At 35.1% G+C, this 17940-nt stretch overlaps 1 protein-coding gene across 2 annotated transcripts in view; it reads right to left on the bottom strand.

Annotated features, from left to right (window-relative positions):
- Window positions 1-3935: 3935 nt before the first annotated feature.
- LOC123550935 (bcl-2 homologous antagonist/killer-like) overlaps window positions 3936-17940 on the bottom strand; it is a 44527-nt gene continuing 30522 nt past the window's right edge. For both annotated transcript variants that reach the window (XM_045339439.2, XM_053540297.1), the window contains exons 4-6: window positions 13646-13789; window positions 13101-13302; window positions 3936-10793 (exon numbers count right to left, since the gene is read on the bottom strand). In XM_045339439.2, the coding sequence (XP_045195374.2) occupies window positions 10680-10793; window positions 13101-13302; window positions 13646-13789 (460 nt within the window). In that variant the 3' untranslated portion in view covers window positions 3936-10679. The remainder of the gene's footprint in view (window positions 10794-13100; window positions 13303-13645; window positions 13790-17940) is intronic.

The raw sequence follows: 17940 nt of genomic DNA, 5'->3' as shown, positions 1-17940 counted from the left end.
GTCCTTACCATATTTACACAGAATGTGGGACCTCCATGACCGAGTGGTTAAAGTCTCTGACTTTAAATCACATGCCCCTCTCTGAAGTGGGTTCATGCCTCACTTGGGGCATTGAAGTTTTCATGTGAGGAAGCCATCCAGCTGGTTTACTGAAGGTCAAACGTTCTAACCAGGTGCCCACTTTTGATGAAATAATGCAAGGAGGGCCTTACTCCAACATCAAAGCTTGAAAATTGCATATGACCTACAACTGTGTTGTTGTGATGTGAAAATTGCGTATGACCTACCACTGTGTTGTTGTGATGTGAAAATTGCGTATGACCTACAACTTTGTTGTTGTGATGTTAAACCCAACTAGAACAAAACAATTTGCCCTTGATTATGACAAAATAATGTCGTATTTCCTAGTGTTTATACTGGAGTTGTAACATTTTCATAACCATTCCTAATCGTATCTAATATCTATACAGAATGAGTCAACATTGAGAGGACCTTTCAGTTTGATTATAGGACAGACCAGATTAATAGTATGTTGAGAGTAATATGCTCTTGAATGATCAAACTCAAATGTTAATGCCCAAAGGAAACAATGTCAAACCATAATTTGTTGTCCTATGGTCTGAGTTACTGGAACACATCAGTATGTTAAAAAAAAAATAATTTCGAGTTTTACCACCACCAAAATCGCACATCACCCATTATTGTGCCTTTGATTTTTGAGATTCAATCATTGGGACCTTTGTCCTTTGGCAATACTGTTTTATTGAGGCAAAATTAAAGACTGCTTAATGATCTTACATATCTAGTGTGAGCTTGACTTTTGACTTAGGGGCTTTAGGGTATGCAGGGCAGAATGTCTCTCTGTGACGAACATTTTTTCTGAATAAAGATTGCTTCATGCACATCAAAGTTATGGTGTGATCTGAGGTGGTCTTCAATGGAGCGGGGGCTTTGGCGAGTGTGAGCTCTATCTTTGAGGCATTGCATTGCACATGATACTTCATCTCACTGAGGCAAACATTTCTGGTAAATGTAAGAAAAAATGATTGCGCTATGCTTATTATTTTCTAGACCGACATTGTGCACTAATGCACATACACTAAGTCTTGGCAGCCGAACAGAAGATACCGTATTTCATCCGCTATTTAGACTCGAGCACCTTCAATTCTGAACAGAACGAGTCTGTATTATACTTAAAGCACATGTCAAAACTTGTAAAATTAATGTCAAGGCAGAATTCTGGTGAGGTCAGACTGTTGATTGTAGAGTTTTGTGTCCTTGATTTAGTAATAATTTCTGTGTAACATTTATTATGCAGTGGAACTCTTGTATTACAAAAACATGTAAAGTGTGTTGTAATTAGACTGGGTCTTTGTGAACTTGACATTATGAGCCGTGGAACTCATGCTAGTGATATAAGAGTGAAGTATCTTGCAGTCCTTGAACCTGGATCTGTCCAGAGCATAACTAAAAATATTAACCATTCAAGGCATGGACTTCAAACTTGGCTTGTAGGTAGGTGGAGGTGAGACTATGTGCAGAGAACATTAACCTGGTCTGTAGGTTTAAGGTCAAGGTCACAAACTTAGTTCTAAGGTCAAGTCTGTCCATCATATTTAGTCTCCAGAGCAGAACTTAACCATTCAAGGTATTGACGTCAAACTTTGGATGTATGTAGGTGGTAATAAAACGATGTGCAGAGAACATGAATCATGGTGGTAGGACAAAGAGACAGCACGGTTAAATATGCCAATCATATTTCGTGTCCAGAGCATAACTTAAAAAATATCAAAGATATTGACTTGAAACTTGGAATACATGCAGGTGGTGATGAGATGATGTGCATACTGCAACAATCTACGTTACATCCCCCACCCCTACCTCCCTCCCAAAAAAATCATTTAGCTTCTTGCTCTTTAGTATCCTGTCACCACACACACCCACGCACACACATACACACTGCTTCCCCTCCCCCAACGTCACAAGTTCACAACAAAGAAAATTAAAGATTTTTTGCTTTTTCTTTAAATTTTGCTTCTTTGTTTTGAGTTTAACACCATTTCTCCCTACTAAACTAAGAGGGCAGTTTATTAAATTTTCTGTCTTCCTCTGATATAACTCTTTAGCCATATATTCCCTGCTTGGCAGAGCTCTTGAGAAAATTGTGTCTTGCTAGTTCACTTTCTGAATTTCACTTTTCTTGATGTCTTATGTACCAATATTGATACACTTCTGTGCCCATGATTTTATGCACCAATATTGATACACTTCTGTGACCATGATTTTTAGCTCTCGTTTAATTTTGATGGCTTAAATGAAACTAGCAACAGTTATTGGTTGTATGGGGACACACCAGCTTTGAAGGCAGAGAATCATCCCAGAACCAACTAAGTGGATGGCTTCCGCATGAAACAATCCTGTCTGGTAATGCTCGAGTCTGAAGCTGTTGGGAGCAGGTGTTCAAAGTAACAAGTATAAAATTTAAGATTTTCATGTTTCTTGTTAGCTCGACTATACGAAGTATAAGGAGAGCTATCCTACTCGACCCGGCGTCGGCGTCTTTCCGCGTCCCCTCCTTGGTTGAAGCTTTTTAACACTTTCGCTTTTTTCAACTTATCTCTGTAATTACTTGATGGATTTGATTCAAACTTGAAATAGTTATTCCTTATCATCACCCACATCATCTGGCATAAGGGTCATAACTCTGGCACCAGTATTTCATGATTTATCTCCCCTTTCCACTTAGTTTTTAATGTTAAAGTTTTGATGCACTTTCACTATCTCTGTTATTACTGAATGGATTTGATTCAAACTTAAAATAATTGTTCAACATCATCAGCCACATTATATGACACAAGATGCATAACTCTGGCACAAATTTTTCATGAATTATTCCCCCTTTTTACTTAGAATTTCAGGTTACAGTTTTGATGCACTTTCACTCTATCTCTGTTTTTTACTGAATGGATTTGATTCAAACTAAAATAGTTGTTCAGCATCATCACCGATGCCATATGACACAAGATGCATAACTCTGGCACCAATTTTTCATGAATTATTCCCCCTTTTTACTTAGAATTTCAGGTTAAAGTTTTGATGCACTTTTGCTCTATCAGTGTTATTACTGAATGAATTTGATTCAGACTTAAAATAGTTGTTCAACATCATCACCCACATCATTTGACACAAGGTGCATAACTCTGGCACCAATTTTTCATGAATTATTCCCCCTTTTTACTTAGAATTTCAGGTTAAAGTTTTGATGCACTTTCACTCTATCACTGTTATTACAGAATGGATTTGATTCAAACTTAAAATAGTTGTTCAACATCATCACCCACACCATTTAACACAAGGTGCATAACTGTGGCACCAATTTTTCATGAATTATCCCCTCTTCTACTTAGAATTAAAGGTTAATTTTGATGCATTTTCACTATCTCTCAGTTACTATGGAATGATTCAAACTTGGAAGTAGTTGTTCCACATTATCACCCACATCATATGACACAAGATGCATAACTCTTGCACCAATATTTTATTAACTATGCCCCCTTTTTGCTTAGGCTATACTTATATAGTGTTTTGATACACTTTATCTGTACCTCTCTTATTAATATTTTTTACACAGACTCAGGCAATTGTGCAATATCTTCATTCACCATTGGAGTTAATAAACACTCCAGTGACAGCTCCAGTTTCCTCAGATGTGCCCAGTTTCACTATCCAGCATCGAAATAGTCGAGCACGCTGTCTCCTGTGACAATTCTTGTTTTTTGTAACCTAATACACAAAACTGTATACCTGTTTTAGGGATACCTAGTCACCTGACAGTCTATCTTGGGGAAAGAGGAACAATGAAAGATCTTACTAATGCATGTTAATACACTTGTATCTGAATCACATATGGGACACAGTCAGAATTCAACAAATGGTAACAAACTATCATAATTTATTGACAATAAGATTTCATTTTAAAAATCATTTCAACACAATAAAATCATTTCAATTAACATTAATAGAACAATAATGATCAAAATAGATGAATTCATCAGCACACTTAATATATCACTCGTGTTTACACACTTGCACATACATGTAAGCTTTATAAAACATACAAGATGAGACGTGCCCAAGTTTGAAGTACAGGAAATTTTAGATAAATTGTAAAGCCTATATCTGAAGTTATAACTGTTTGTATGTAACTATTCATTGAACAAATATTTTTTAACCAAACGAATTCCCTTCATGTATACATACACCATTTCTCATGTATGACAGACCGGGTATGTGAAAATGGAATACAATACTGATATCTAAACATGTTTCTAATCTTTCTTTAAAAGTCATGTCTATTTTATATATAAGATTTATTTTCTTTCAAAGCCCACTACTCTGCTAACCATTGAAAATTCTCGCGTCTGCAATCTCTTCATTAATCCATTTGTTTTTATTTCTGCATAAGAGCTAGGTACTTGCAGTACATTTTTGGTTTTGTAATAGATTTTGTAGAAAATTCTTAGATGTATCTGCCACTTGTCAGTGTTATCAATAAATTTTTAAAAAATGCTTAAATGTGACAGTTTTGGAAAACAAGAGCACTGCCTTGCTGATTTTTGTTGTCAGTGTGTAATAGAAATATTGTCCTACCCATGCTTTTTTAAGTCCAAAAGGGGCCATAATTCTTGCAAAAACCAATGTAGAGTTACGGTACTCGCTGTGCAGAGTCTGCTTTTAATGGTGAATAACTGCTCCAAGTTTTAAAGCAATAGCTTAAACCTTTAAGGAGGAAAGTTGACCTAAACACAAAACTTAACCAAGAAATCTGATACTTTCTAAGTCTAAAAGGGGCCATGATTTTTGCAAAAAGCAGGATGGTACAGAGTCTTGCTGTACTGAGTCAGCTTTTGATGATGAACAAGTGTTGCAAGTTTTAAAGCAATAGCTTTGATAGGAGAAAAGCTGACCTAAACACAAAACATAACCAAGAAATCTGATTTTCTAAGTCCAAAAGGGGCCATAATTCTTGCAAAACGCAGGATAAGTATCTTGCAGTTTAGAGTTAGCTATTGATGATGAACGAGTGTTGCAAGTTTTAAAACAATAGCTTTGATAATTTAGGAGAAAAGTTGACCTAAACATAAAACTTAACCAAGAAATCTGACATTTTGTAAGTCCAAATGCGGTCATAATTCTTGCAAAAAGCAGGATGGAGTTATGTTGGTTCTTGCTGTACAGAGTCAGCTATTGATGATGAACAAGAGTTGCAAGTTTTAAAGCAACAGGACTGATAGTTTAGGAGAAAAGCTGACAAAACTTAACCTGAGGTAACTCCAACGCTGACGCCAATCAAATAACTCTTTTTCTTTTTTTTCAAACGAGTGTCAGACTGTCACAAAACATGCCCGTCATCAAACCTGGCCTAATTCATATTCAAGGGGCATAATTCAGGAGTGCCTGGGGCAATTTGGATTGTTATTGTACTTGGCCAAGATATTATGCCCACAAACACTGTCAGCAAGTTTGATGAAGATCGGATGAAAACTGTTCGACCTAAAGAGTGTGGACAAGGCTAAATTCGCAGATTTCCGAGTAATTCAAGGGGCATAATCCAAGAATGTCTGGGACAATTTGGCTGGTTATCAAACCTGGCCGAGATATTATGCCTACAAACATTGTCAGCAAGTTTGGAGAAGAACGGATGAAAACTGTTCGACTTAGAGAGCGGACATGTTTTGGACGCAGTCCACCCACCCATCGCCACAGGTGTTCACACAATAAGCCCCGCTCTTTCAGAGACGGGTGTATAAAAATCAGATGAGCTAAAAATGGTGAGTATTTTCAAATATCACGGGTGGCCAATAAAATACATAATTGCATAGGGTTAAAAAATTATGTACATGTAGTTTCATTACCAATAAAAGTAGTTAAGGCATGTTATGTTAGGTCCTGAGAATGAGATGCTATCTATTGTACAGAATGTTGTAATAATTTATCTTTCTTTTAATAAAAAGACTTAAAATGGATCAGAGAAAACAATCACAAAGAAGTAACCTATATGCAATGTAAGCTCATATGTCGGCTCCTTAACAACTGAAACATAAGCTTTGAGCAATATTTGGCAAAGGCCATGAAAGACACTCTTTACACTGTTTTAATAGATAAATTAAAATCTATGGAAAACATTTTAACAGATTGATTCAACACAGTTTTACTTGCTAATATAACAGATTTTCTTGCTTTGTTATGCTCACAAAAATATTTGTTGTCTTAAAAGGTATATTTGTGCAATTCAGTTCCTAGACAACTTTCCAGCTTTTAATCAAGTTGATAGACCCAGGTGAATCAAATGTATCAAATACAACAGCTTTATCAAAATGATTTTTTTTAGAAATGTATCTAAAATAAAACAAAATTTGGAAAACTTTTCAACCTTTTGTTTATACATCAATGAAAAAAAAAACAAAGGACACATGCAAAATACTATACCTTGTCTACAAACAGATACCCCTCTGTGAAATTTATGTTTGGAAAATCACTGAGTAAAGTGACTTGGCAAACAGTTAACACATAACCAGAGGATACATCTATAGGTAGACAGTAAGGTACTGAACTTTGCATCAAGTAAAATTCATTGAAATATAAAGCAGGTTGAAAAGAAAATGACTACAATAAGAGGGCATTAATCTCAATACTAGATAAGCAACAATATTTCATATTAAGAATTTATCACATCCTCCACTACAACAATCAAAATCTCAATTACTGACAAATAATCTTTGGTTTTTCATGTTTTCTGAGCCCTATTCAACTATGGAGGCAAAATGAACAGCCAGAAACATAATTCGATATAAAAACTGGATGAAGAAATAGCATGCACTAGAAAAAATATGAGCAAGCTAAAAAAGGGAATGATTGTGCCTCGAATTTCCTGAAAAATGTAAATCTTCATTCAAATATTAGGTAGCTGTGGCGATAAAATTTACTGGATTTCTTTAAATTTCAATTTAATATGGAATATATTAATAGTAATACAAGAATTACAATGCTGAATGAATTTACAGTATAAATTCCAAAAATTCTATAATTTGCCTTCCTAAAAGGTTTCTATACCTATCTTTTTTCCTATCCTTATTAAGGCTCCCACGTTTACACAATTAAACAAGTATGTGTTGTGTTTGACTGGAAAACGTTTCCAAAAATCTGTAAACGTGGGAGCCTTAATCCTGATTAATGCCAACTTTAATGCCACTTCTCAAGCAACAACTTACTTGTTTTTATCAAACATTGAAAAAAAATCTTGTTGTTCGAATTGAAAGGAGACTGTATGCCAGAAATGTTAAATGTATATTACTTCTCTTCCAACCATTTTATACCCCTGGTATAAAAGACTAAAAAAATAATAAAAGAATACACAAGTTTGAAATTTTACAATAAGGTAAGAAGAAGAAGAGCTGCTATTTACAAAGTTCAGATTTTATACTACCTTGAAAATTATAAAATTGAATTTCCTTTGGATTAAAAACAGCTTAGGTGCTTTTTCAACAGTTGTGCATCATGTATTTGGCTTGGTATAATTAACAAACATATAACTAAACATTCTCTCTATATGACTATGTACAAAACTTCACATAACAGATTACATATATTGCATAGTTGAAAGGCCATGGTAATAAAAGAGCACTTTTAATACATTATTATACTTATACACAGTTTTACATTTGTTCAAATTCATTTGCTCATTCAGTAGAAACATGTATAACAATGTTCATAACACATATGCAAACAACCTACATACATTTTTTGTAAATCACTGGTCATGCAGTCCCAAAGCGTACAACTAAAAATAACCATTTCAAATCTACCTGGTAGCACACCACTAAATTTCAACATTTCATGAGAAACTCTAGACTGCCAAAAAAAAAACAAAAAAAAAAAAACACTTGTAAGGGTTACACACAAAGTTTTCAAACTTAAAAACAGAAAATAATAAACTTGATAAGCTTAATTTTATCATTAGAATTTTATCAAAAGCGGCCTTGACCAACAAAATTACGTAGTCCTTTGGTGGAATTCTAAGACTGCGTAGAGTGAAAAAAAAGTTATATCAACAAAGCCTGACAGTATGTTCATAGGAAATCTTAATATTCCACACAAATTAAGACGAGTAGGTTTTCAAAACTGAAATGACATCATAGAAAATTGAAGAAGTTTAAAACTTTATGGGTAACCCCCACACTGGACTATCTACAGCACTCGCTATACTGGCTCTAAAGAGTATTGTGCACACGCATTTTATGCTAAAGTTAAACCAACAATATTACTACAAATGAAATAGAAGTAATTGAGCATAATTATGACATTATGAAATCCTTAGCACTACTACACAAATAATAACATTCTAAGTCACTTGTTCACACTTTTAGAAAAAAAGTTTCCTAAATAAATGTTACATATTGTATTTTTTAAAGAGTACCCATTGGTAGGGTAATAAAATGTCTCAACATGCATTTTAAACTTGGAACAAAATCAATTTTCTACACAGACCATACTTGTCTCCATCTGCTTCTGTTATTTTTCGGTTTCAAATATCAAATTAGAATCTGTGTAAATGAAGACATAGACATTTTTAAAATCCTTGCATGTATCAGGTAATGGAAAGCTACATTTTCTACATCTTTTTCGGGGACTTTATTTTAATACAACAGTGAAATATTTCTGGTGAGTCACTGTATATAATGTATATTTCGAATATGAAACTACAAAATGAAAAGAAAAATTTGCTTAAAACCACTAAAATATTTTCCACTTGTGTTCAAATGATTTTTACTTGTGCATATGCCGTCCATGAAAAATGATTGCACCTAGTGAAAGGTATTTCACTCTTACACTAAAACAAACAAATATCCTGTATGTATGAAAATGCCGTGTACAATTAAATGAAATTGTTTTCAACCAAACTGTGAATGTGTATCTTTAACTGTAATCCAAGCATGCATCGGCCTATAAAAATCATATTACATATTTTTGAGTGAATTACATAAATATAACTAAACTGTAAACTTGATTATCAGGAGGCTATTCACATTTCTGATGAATTATTTAGATGCTACATTGCAAGACGCACCAGCCTTGCTGACTGAGTACACAGAATGTGTCAGTTGATTTTAACATGCTAATATGAGTGGGCAAGTGTAAGTTTACACCCTTGCACAATAAAATAAATCTAATAATTTCGCAGAGAAAACATATCTAATGTATATTTGATATCTTTCACATGTACAAAACTACAAAATTGGAAATTTTGATTTATACCATTAAAGCAGCATGCCTCCAGATTTGGCTAAAAAATAATCTTTCTTTCAAATTGAAGTTTGGTCATATTATGAACATTAGAATATGAATTTTTTTCTCTAAAATATTTTAAAAGTTCCAAATCAAGAAAAAAATATGACCGCGCCGGGAATCGAACCCCAGACTGCCGCTGCAATAAAGACATTTTCCCGTCATCATAACCAATAGCGCTATAGCTGAAGTAGTGCTTAATGACTTCAAACTATAGATATTTATAATCGAGACAGTTTACCTGGAGTAAAAGCCTGACAAACACTTTTCGATTTTCATCGTAAAAAGTAGTAAAAACAGCAAATTCTCATGTGTTTCCGTAGCATAATGTTTGTCAGTAATTAAGTTTTAAAGCCTTCTTAAGAAATATATTATTTATTTCAAGATATCTAAAACAAATTTATTTTTTCTGTTTTCAAATGATCTGGAGGCATGCTGCTTTAAAAACACATGAATTTTTTAAAAAATCTGCTTGTTTCATATGTAATTTTTTTATTCATTTTAGGCATAAAATATTTTCACTCATGGCAATGTCACTCGTGAAAATATTATGTGTGATGCTCACTCAGTAAAAGATAATTCCATCTTACATGAAACAAGCAAAATTTAATATCTCCTATGTCATATGTCAGCGTTAGCTGCATTTATCACACCAAATCAAAAATAGAAAATATTGTACATTTTTGCCGACTAAAAGTTCAATTTTAATATACATGATATGTGTTACACAGAGACATACATTTTCGGACATTTTTCTTATTTTTGTAAGTGTTTTAATGAAGAGTTTCACCTAATGAAATATTCATAATGAAAATAGGCAACATTGTGTGACTGAGCATGTCCTTTGACAGACAGTCTTAATATCTGGATATCACAGTCAGATATGCACTGAGTCGTATGGAGGGTGTACTGTACATCGGCTCCTTGTTTCGGATAATGTTACAAATGTGTACATTTGCTCAATGGTTAGTGCATGTGTATGCAGCATGGCCAGATGTTTAAACACAATTTCTACATACAGGCCAGGCTGTCAACACAACTATATGCACTCTTGCAGAATGTTAACACAATGTTTCCTGGTCACAGAATATCAACATATATATGTATGTGTCATGAGCAATTAATGCAATGTGTAATGCATGGACTGGTGGTTTACATGAATGTCTGTACCCATGTTACATGTTTCACACAATATACATGTAGCATAACAAAATGCTTCACACAACTGTATGTATCACTTTTGCCAGTCATATGTTTATATCTGGGCTTTAGGACAATGTGAAGAAAGCCACATCATGCCCTATATATACCACAGTTTCCTCGACCAGCAGTATTTACTTTCCTGAGTTGTGAAGATAATACACTATGCCAAGAGTGGCAACAGCTGCCACCGCAATCCCTGTCAACACTTGCCAGCTAACTGTTGGTACATATGATAAAGCTGATCGCTGAAAATAAAAATTGATTTCTTCATTACTCCAGCAAATATGTTGCTAAATCAACACAAACATCACTATACATTTTTTTTTTGTATTTCCTAAAAAAATCAAAAAGAACAAAGACAATATAACTTGTCCACAGAAAGACGCAACTACTGCATCTTCTTGCATGTTGGACAGGATATTCCCATGTCTTATCTGGTGCTTGTATACAAGTGGGATGTAAGATCACTTGTGCTGTAATTTACAAATGAATGTGTAAATTCATATCTTAAATGATGAAAATATGCTTAAAATTACTTTAAAAATGTGTTATGCAAGAAAACGAATCTATCACTGCTTGTATGTGTGGATGAAATGTTTGGCTCTAATGTATCTTTTTAGCGGTAACTCAGAGAGCCTAAACAGTCATTCTCTAGCCAGACATTCGACCAGCTCCTTCAACCAATGAAAGATTCTTATCTTAATCTGCAGAATTAAAACATTTCAATAAACCAATATGTATCAATAAGAAGACATTTTAAAGAGGGGTCAAAATGCAACAGTTCCATTATTCTTGGTACAAGCAAAACAAGAGTGCAAGAATGTCACAATATACGCCCGTCACAGCAAATTTCTTTACTCTAGCACCTGTATTTGCAAATGGAATTTTAACTTTGTGGTTGTTTAGTAATAACTGTAAGTGTTTTGTTTTTCTAAGTCCACAAAAAAACTCCTTACCAGGTAGAGATACCTTAAAATACACCTAAAATTGGAAAATAACATTTATGCTGTACCACAGAAAAGTGGTCTTGGTTTTTCCCTACGGTCAGTTATAAAAAAGTTACAATATAAGTTATTTATAGTAACAACTAAGGGAAGTTAATCTTAAAAAAAAAAAAAAAAAAAAAAAAAAAATCAAAAAAAAAAATTGTAAGTCCTCACAAAAATCTTAACCAGGTAGAGACTGGTCAAAATACACCTCAAAATTGGATGTAGCATGCATATTGTACTACAGAAAAGTGGTCTCGATTTTTCCCTATGACTAGTAATGAAAAAGTTACAATATAAGCTATTTACAGTAACAACAAAAATAATTCGAAAGAAGGGAACTGCGCATGACACTTCGTCTCATGATGGTGTATAATTGTGTCAAGTTACATCAAAATCCCTCCATGCATGAAGAAGAAATGCTTCGGACAAAGTCATTCTTGTATCTGACCTTTGGCCTCTAAGTGTGACCTTGACCTTAGACCTAGGGACCTGGTTCTTGCGCACGACACTACGTCTCGTGGTGGTGAACATTTGTGCCAAGTTATATCAAAATCCCTCTATGCATGAAGAAGACATGCTCCGGACAAGGTTTTCATTCTTGTATCCTTTGACCTCTAAGTGTGACCTTGACCTTAGACCTAGAGACCTGGTTCTTGCGCATGACACTCCGCCTCATGGTGGTGAACATTTGTGCCAAGTTATATCAAAATCCCTCTATGCATGAAGAAGAAATGCTCCGGACAAAGTTTTCATTCTTGTATCCTTTGACCTCTAAGTGTGACCTTGACCTTAGACCTAGGGACCTGGTTCTTGCGCATGACACTCCTTCTCATGATGATGAACAAGTGTGCCAACTTTCATCAAAATCCCTCTATGCATGAAGAAGATATGCTCCGGACAAAGTCATTCTTGACTTTGACCTTTGACCTCTAAGTGTGACCTTGACCTTAGACCTAGGGACCTGGTTCTTGCGCATGACACTCCGTCTCATGATGGTGAACAACTGTGCCAAGTTTCATCAAAATCCCTTCATGCATGTAGAAGATATGCTCCGGACAAGGTCTGTGGACGCCGCCCACCCGCCCGCCAGGGGCGTTCCCATAATACGTCCCGTTTTTCAAACGGGCGTATAAAAAGGGGAGACAACTGTTCTGAATAGAATTTGATTGGATAGGGAACAACTTGCTAGTGAGTATTGAACTACTTAACAAGTCCTATTTCATAACTGAAATAAACAAGAAAATATTGGTAAAACCAATGGATGCTTCCCAATGTATGACTAATGCACTGTAAAAGCACAAGAGAAATGTTTTTCAGACACTGATGGCCCTACAGTTTACTTATGAATAATCAAGGACAGTAACTCAGTGAAAAATCATCAGACCTGAACTGTATATGCAGGCTGGCAGTCAAATATGGGAATCATCTCCAAAATCTGAGTTTACTATTTCAAATAAGATACAAGGATTCTAATTTAAATACTGGTAACACAGAAGGTCTCATCTGCAAACGTCATTACAAATGCCAAGGACAGTAAAATTGCCCTTAAAAAAAACTACCTACCCAACCTCCTTGACCGGCAATCCATCTGGCTATTCCTTGAGATGCATCTTTGATAAATGTCACAATATTTGAAACAATTCTACCTAACACTTTCCCAATTTCCTTAATAGCTTCACCAATTCCAATTACCCGCACAAATATTCTATATCCAAATGAAAACAGTGTTGCTATTCTTCCCCAGTTTAATCCACCTTCTACCAATCTGTAAAATAAATTAATGCAAGTTATCTTTAATTACTTTTAAAAACTTTCTTCCTAAATGTAAATGGTGGCTGGTTATATTAAAGAACTAAAAATAAACACTAATTTAACTTCCTTTAAAGTTACAATGAAATCCCTGTAGAGAGGTCAGCAGTCTGAGATTTGCATATTGTACTGAGGCTGCTGCAGTGAAGAGGAAGTGGAACAATTGATGTACATGTATTTTCGAATATCTATTGATTTGAGATACATATTGAACAACTTGTAGTTATTCTTGCAAAAACTACAGGAATAAGTTTCATAATTTTATGAATAATATTTGACAACAGTCGTGTACACATTACCTTCTAGCTACCCCTGCAAATGCATCGTACGCTGTGGATTTGTCCACTTGTAGCTTATCTATCATATGGTCAAACTCAGGCTGATATTTCTGATTTATGTCATCCCCAATCTTTGCCAACCGTCTGCCAACTTGAGCTGAGGCACTGAAAATAGAATACTGACTTTAAATGGTTTTTACCTTGTAGTCTGAAATTAATTCTTACCTAAAATCGTGTAAATTTTAAATAAACACAATTCCTCCTGTTGTGTTTTTAAGTCATACTTTTGTTTGTTTTCATTCATTTTGGGTTTAGAGTCAAACTGACACAATTAAGGTCATGTGGCGACTTTTCACTCCAGCTTTTGATGGTGTCAGAAGACCCAAGGTACCCGTCTGAGCATTGTTTGTAAAGCGCCTTCCAACATTTTTGTCATGAAAAAAGTGCTATAGAAATCTAGTATAATATATATATATATATATATATATATATATATATATATATATATGTTTTATAATATTATAATTATTGTTTCATTATAATTGAGCCGCGCCATGAGAAAACCAACATAGTGGGTTTGCAACCAGCATGGATCCAGACCAACCTGCGCATCTGCGCAGTCTGGTCAGGATCCATGCTGTTCGCTAACAGTTTCTCCAATGATTCCAATAGACTTTAAAAGCGAACAGCATGGATCCTGACCAGACTGCGTGAATGCGCAGGCTGGTCTGGATCCATGCTGGTTGCAAACCCACTATGTTGGTTTTCTCATGGCGCGGCTCAATTATTGTTTCATGTATGGGTAATTTCGAGACCTTAATGACTCAGCCAATTGGAAACTCTTAATTTTAAGCCCTTTGGTGAAAAACAAAGAATAACTTATTTGATTGATAGTTCCCAGTTAAGTTTTCTTCTAGCAATATTTTGTAAAAACGTAAATAAACTGAAATCCACAATTCAGTTCTCTGCTTAAGTTAGCCAGTGCTAGTTGGTGTGAAAGGTACGAGGGGCATTATGTCGGTAAATAGCTATATATAGCTAGTGTTTTCCTGTTTATATATATGCACCGACTTTAAATAAAATTTGTATTGTTTGTAAATTTGTATTGTATTGTTGCAATTTTCATTACCTCTGATGAAAATGCTCAGTACAACCAAGTCTGCTAGTAGTTTTTGCTTGGTTGCATTCTATGTTTCCTAAATGTTTCCAAAATGGAAAAGATTTTATTGTAACTAAATTATTTAAACATGCAAAGACATTTAAATCTTGCCAAATAGTCCATAATGTTAGATTTTATTGGGTCTAAAAAATATGAAAACGCATGGTAAGTACCTCCATTTTGTACAGCCTAATCCCATTCAAATTGTGAACAAACTTTCCTTTTGAATCAAAGTTACTGATGTAAGAAATAAGTAATAATTAACATCTGTTACAGTCTAAGTAAATAGTATTACTGATTAAACAACTGAAAGCATCGTCAATTAATGAGCAGTAATAACAAGTATGCAGCATTTAAAGAAAATAACTGACGGCTCAATGCCAATCTGCTTCTTAATTCATATAAAGTTACAATTGGTACACCAAGGGTTTGAAATGACATAAAAAAGTTTGAAATGGAGCCAGCATTAGCAACCATAACTAAGTTATGTATTAAGTACATAAATATTGACATGCATTCAGGAATATTAATCAAGCAATCTCTGCACTTGATGAACTCTAGGGAAATGATTTCATCATCAACATGTGACAAACTATCCCAATATACCTGCCTTCAAAACAATTGCCTTAGGGACAATGTGTACATTTGCCTGAGAAAATTCTAAGTAGTCTGTGCAAAATGGGAAGATCTTAACATCAAAGGCAAATCCTTTCTGTTTATGCTACTAGTAATATCCAATCCCCAGTCCCCCTTGATGTGAGGTGGGGATGAGAGCAATGACTATGCAAAACAGGGTTATGGAACCTATACCATGCATATCAGCTCATTACAGTGGATAAGTGTGTGAAGTTCAATTCATTTCCATTACGTGATAGGAACCTGAGGTTTGCGTATGACACTCTTGTCTCACTGAGGTTAACATTCATACCAAATATAAACAAGATTCCTCAATGCATGTCAAAGTTATGGGCCGTACAAGAACTCACAAGACTTTTGACCTCCAACTGTGACCTTGACCTCTGAGATAGGAACCTGGGGTTTGCGCACGACACTCCGTCTCAATAATGTTAATACTCATGCCAAATATAAACAAGACAGCTCCATGCATGTCAAATTTACAGTCCGGACAAACAAATCTGGACGGACACACGCACTGACACGCGCATGCACATACACCGAACAGCCATTTTGACAACTATGTATTTGCTTCCGCAAGTGGGCTTGACAAAAATGAAGGCTTGTGCATCCCTTTTCATCTGGTAAGTATATTTTGCTTTGCAACTTACATTTTTTCTGTACAAAAACCACCCAGGAACAAGAGCTGTCTCCATAGGATGACATATGCCCCCGATGGCACTTTGAATGAGTAGTTATGGCCGATGTTAGAGTTTAGGACCTTTGACCTACGGAGCTGGGTCTTGCGCGCGACACATCGTCTTACTGTGTCACACATTCATGCGTAGTTATTTTAAAATCCATGCATGAATGACAAATATATGGACCGGACACGCCCATCAATGCACTATCATGAAAAATGACCTTTAACATCTAAGTGTGACCTTGACCTTTGAGCTACGGGACCTGGTGTCCTTGCGCATCCATGAACAGTCCCCTTACTGTGGTACACACATTCATGCCAAGTTATTTGAAAATCCATCCCATGGTTGACAAAGATATGGACCGGACACGCCCATCAATGCACTATCCTTTAAAGTCTAAGTGTGACCTTGACCTTTGAGCTACGGACCTGGGTCTTGCGCGCGACCCCGCCGTTACATGACTGAAATACTGTTGAAAAACGGCATTAAACCCAAAACAAACAAACTTGCGCGCGACACGTCGTCTTACTGTGGTACACATTCATGCCAAGTTATTTGAAAACCTATCCATCGATGACAAAGATATGGACCGGACACGCCCATCAATGCACTATCCTTTAATGTCTAAGTGTGACCTTGACCTTTGAGCTACAGACCTGGGTCTTGTGCACGACACGTTGTGTGACTTCCACAACAACACCCCCTCCCCATCACACACCAGCTCTGATTCATGTGAAGAAGTTGTCGGGTTACATGTGGAGAACATATTGGTACTGGAGAGAAACAAGGTAGAATGGGTAGGGTAACTAAATCAATCACTATTGTGTTAAAACATGGTGCTAATCCTAAGTTGAAACATGATGTTAAACCTGTTTACATTTTCCTCTCATTGAAATAACAATAAAATGCACTTATATGACAAACTGTTTTAGTCAAAAACATAAGATCATCATCAACAGAAAGAGAGATTGTTTTCTGCAAGTGTTCTACATCTTCATTAGTGCATAATGACATAAAGTTAAAATTCCCCTGAATGTCTCAGTTGCACTTTCTAATCTGCTCTTAATAAAAGACGCATATAACATACTTCAAGTTTGTTTGTAAACATAGAATGAGTCACTAAATGTACTAAATAAACCCAAAACCACACTATTACCAATGATTTACTTATAATGAGCTATAATCAATATGTAAGAAACTGTATTTAGATAAGAGTTATAAATACAATGCTTTATATATTATAAAGTTTCTAAAAAAACAAAAACACCTTATAAGAAAGAGAGCAAGACAACTTTAAACCCGAAGATATGAAACAATAATCAAATATAGTCCAGCATAACACAAAGCACAGAGAGTGTTATCATTTCTCCTAATCTAAATAGCAGGTGCTTCCAGAAGCAGCTCCGGGCACAAGCAGCACACAAATATGAGGGTTAAAGGTGATTAAAGTAATAGATTTGAAAGTTAGGCCAAAACTTAAACATCTGATCAGATACATTTATTATGTTATCTAAGTACTTAAAAAAAAAGTTAAATTTTCACTGGAGCATTTTTATTATTAGATTTCACTACTCTGGTGTCCCAACCAAGTTACACTTATTTATGCTTTATTAAAATCTGTTAATCATACTTTGCCAACGTAAGAACAAATGTATCAAATATGTCAAAGATTTAGTCTAGCTCGTGAATAGAATGGATCCCAATTTGTGTGACAGACTCACTGACAGGAGGAAACCAAAGTGTACTTTAGTTTCAACAGCAGGGGACTAAAAACAAACAATAAAATATACTTTCCACTTGGGATCTTACTCTAAGCAACGGACCTTCTTTCCTTAACT

This window comes from Mercenaria mercenaria, chromosome 4 (assembly GCF_021730395.1).
Source record: "Mercenaria mercenaria strain notata chromosome 4, MADL_Memer_1, whole genome shotgun sequence".
Taxonomy (NCBI): domain Eukaryota; kingdom Metazoa; phylum Mollusca; class Bivalvia; order Venerida; family Veneridae; genus Mercenaria; species Mercenaria mercenaria.
Note: the sequence above shows the minus strand (reverse complement) of the source record. Positions and strands in the feature narration are given on the sequence as shown.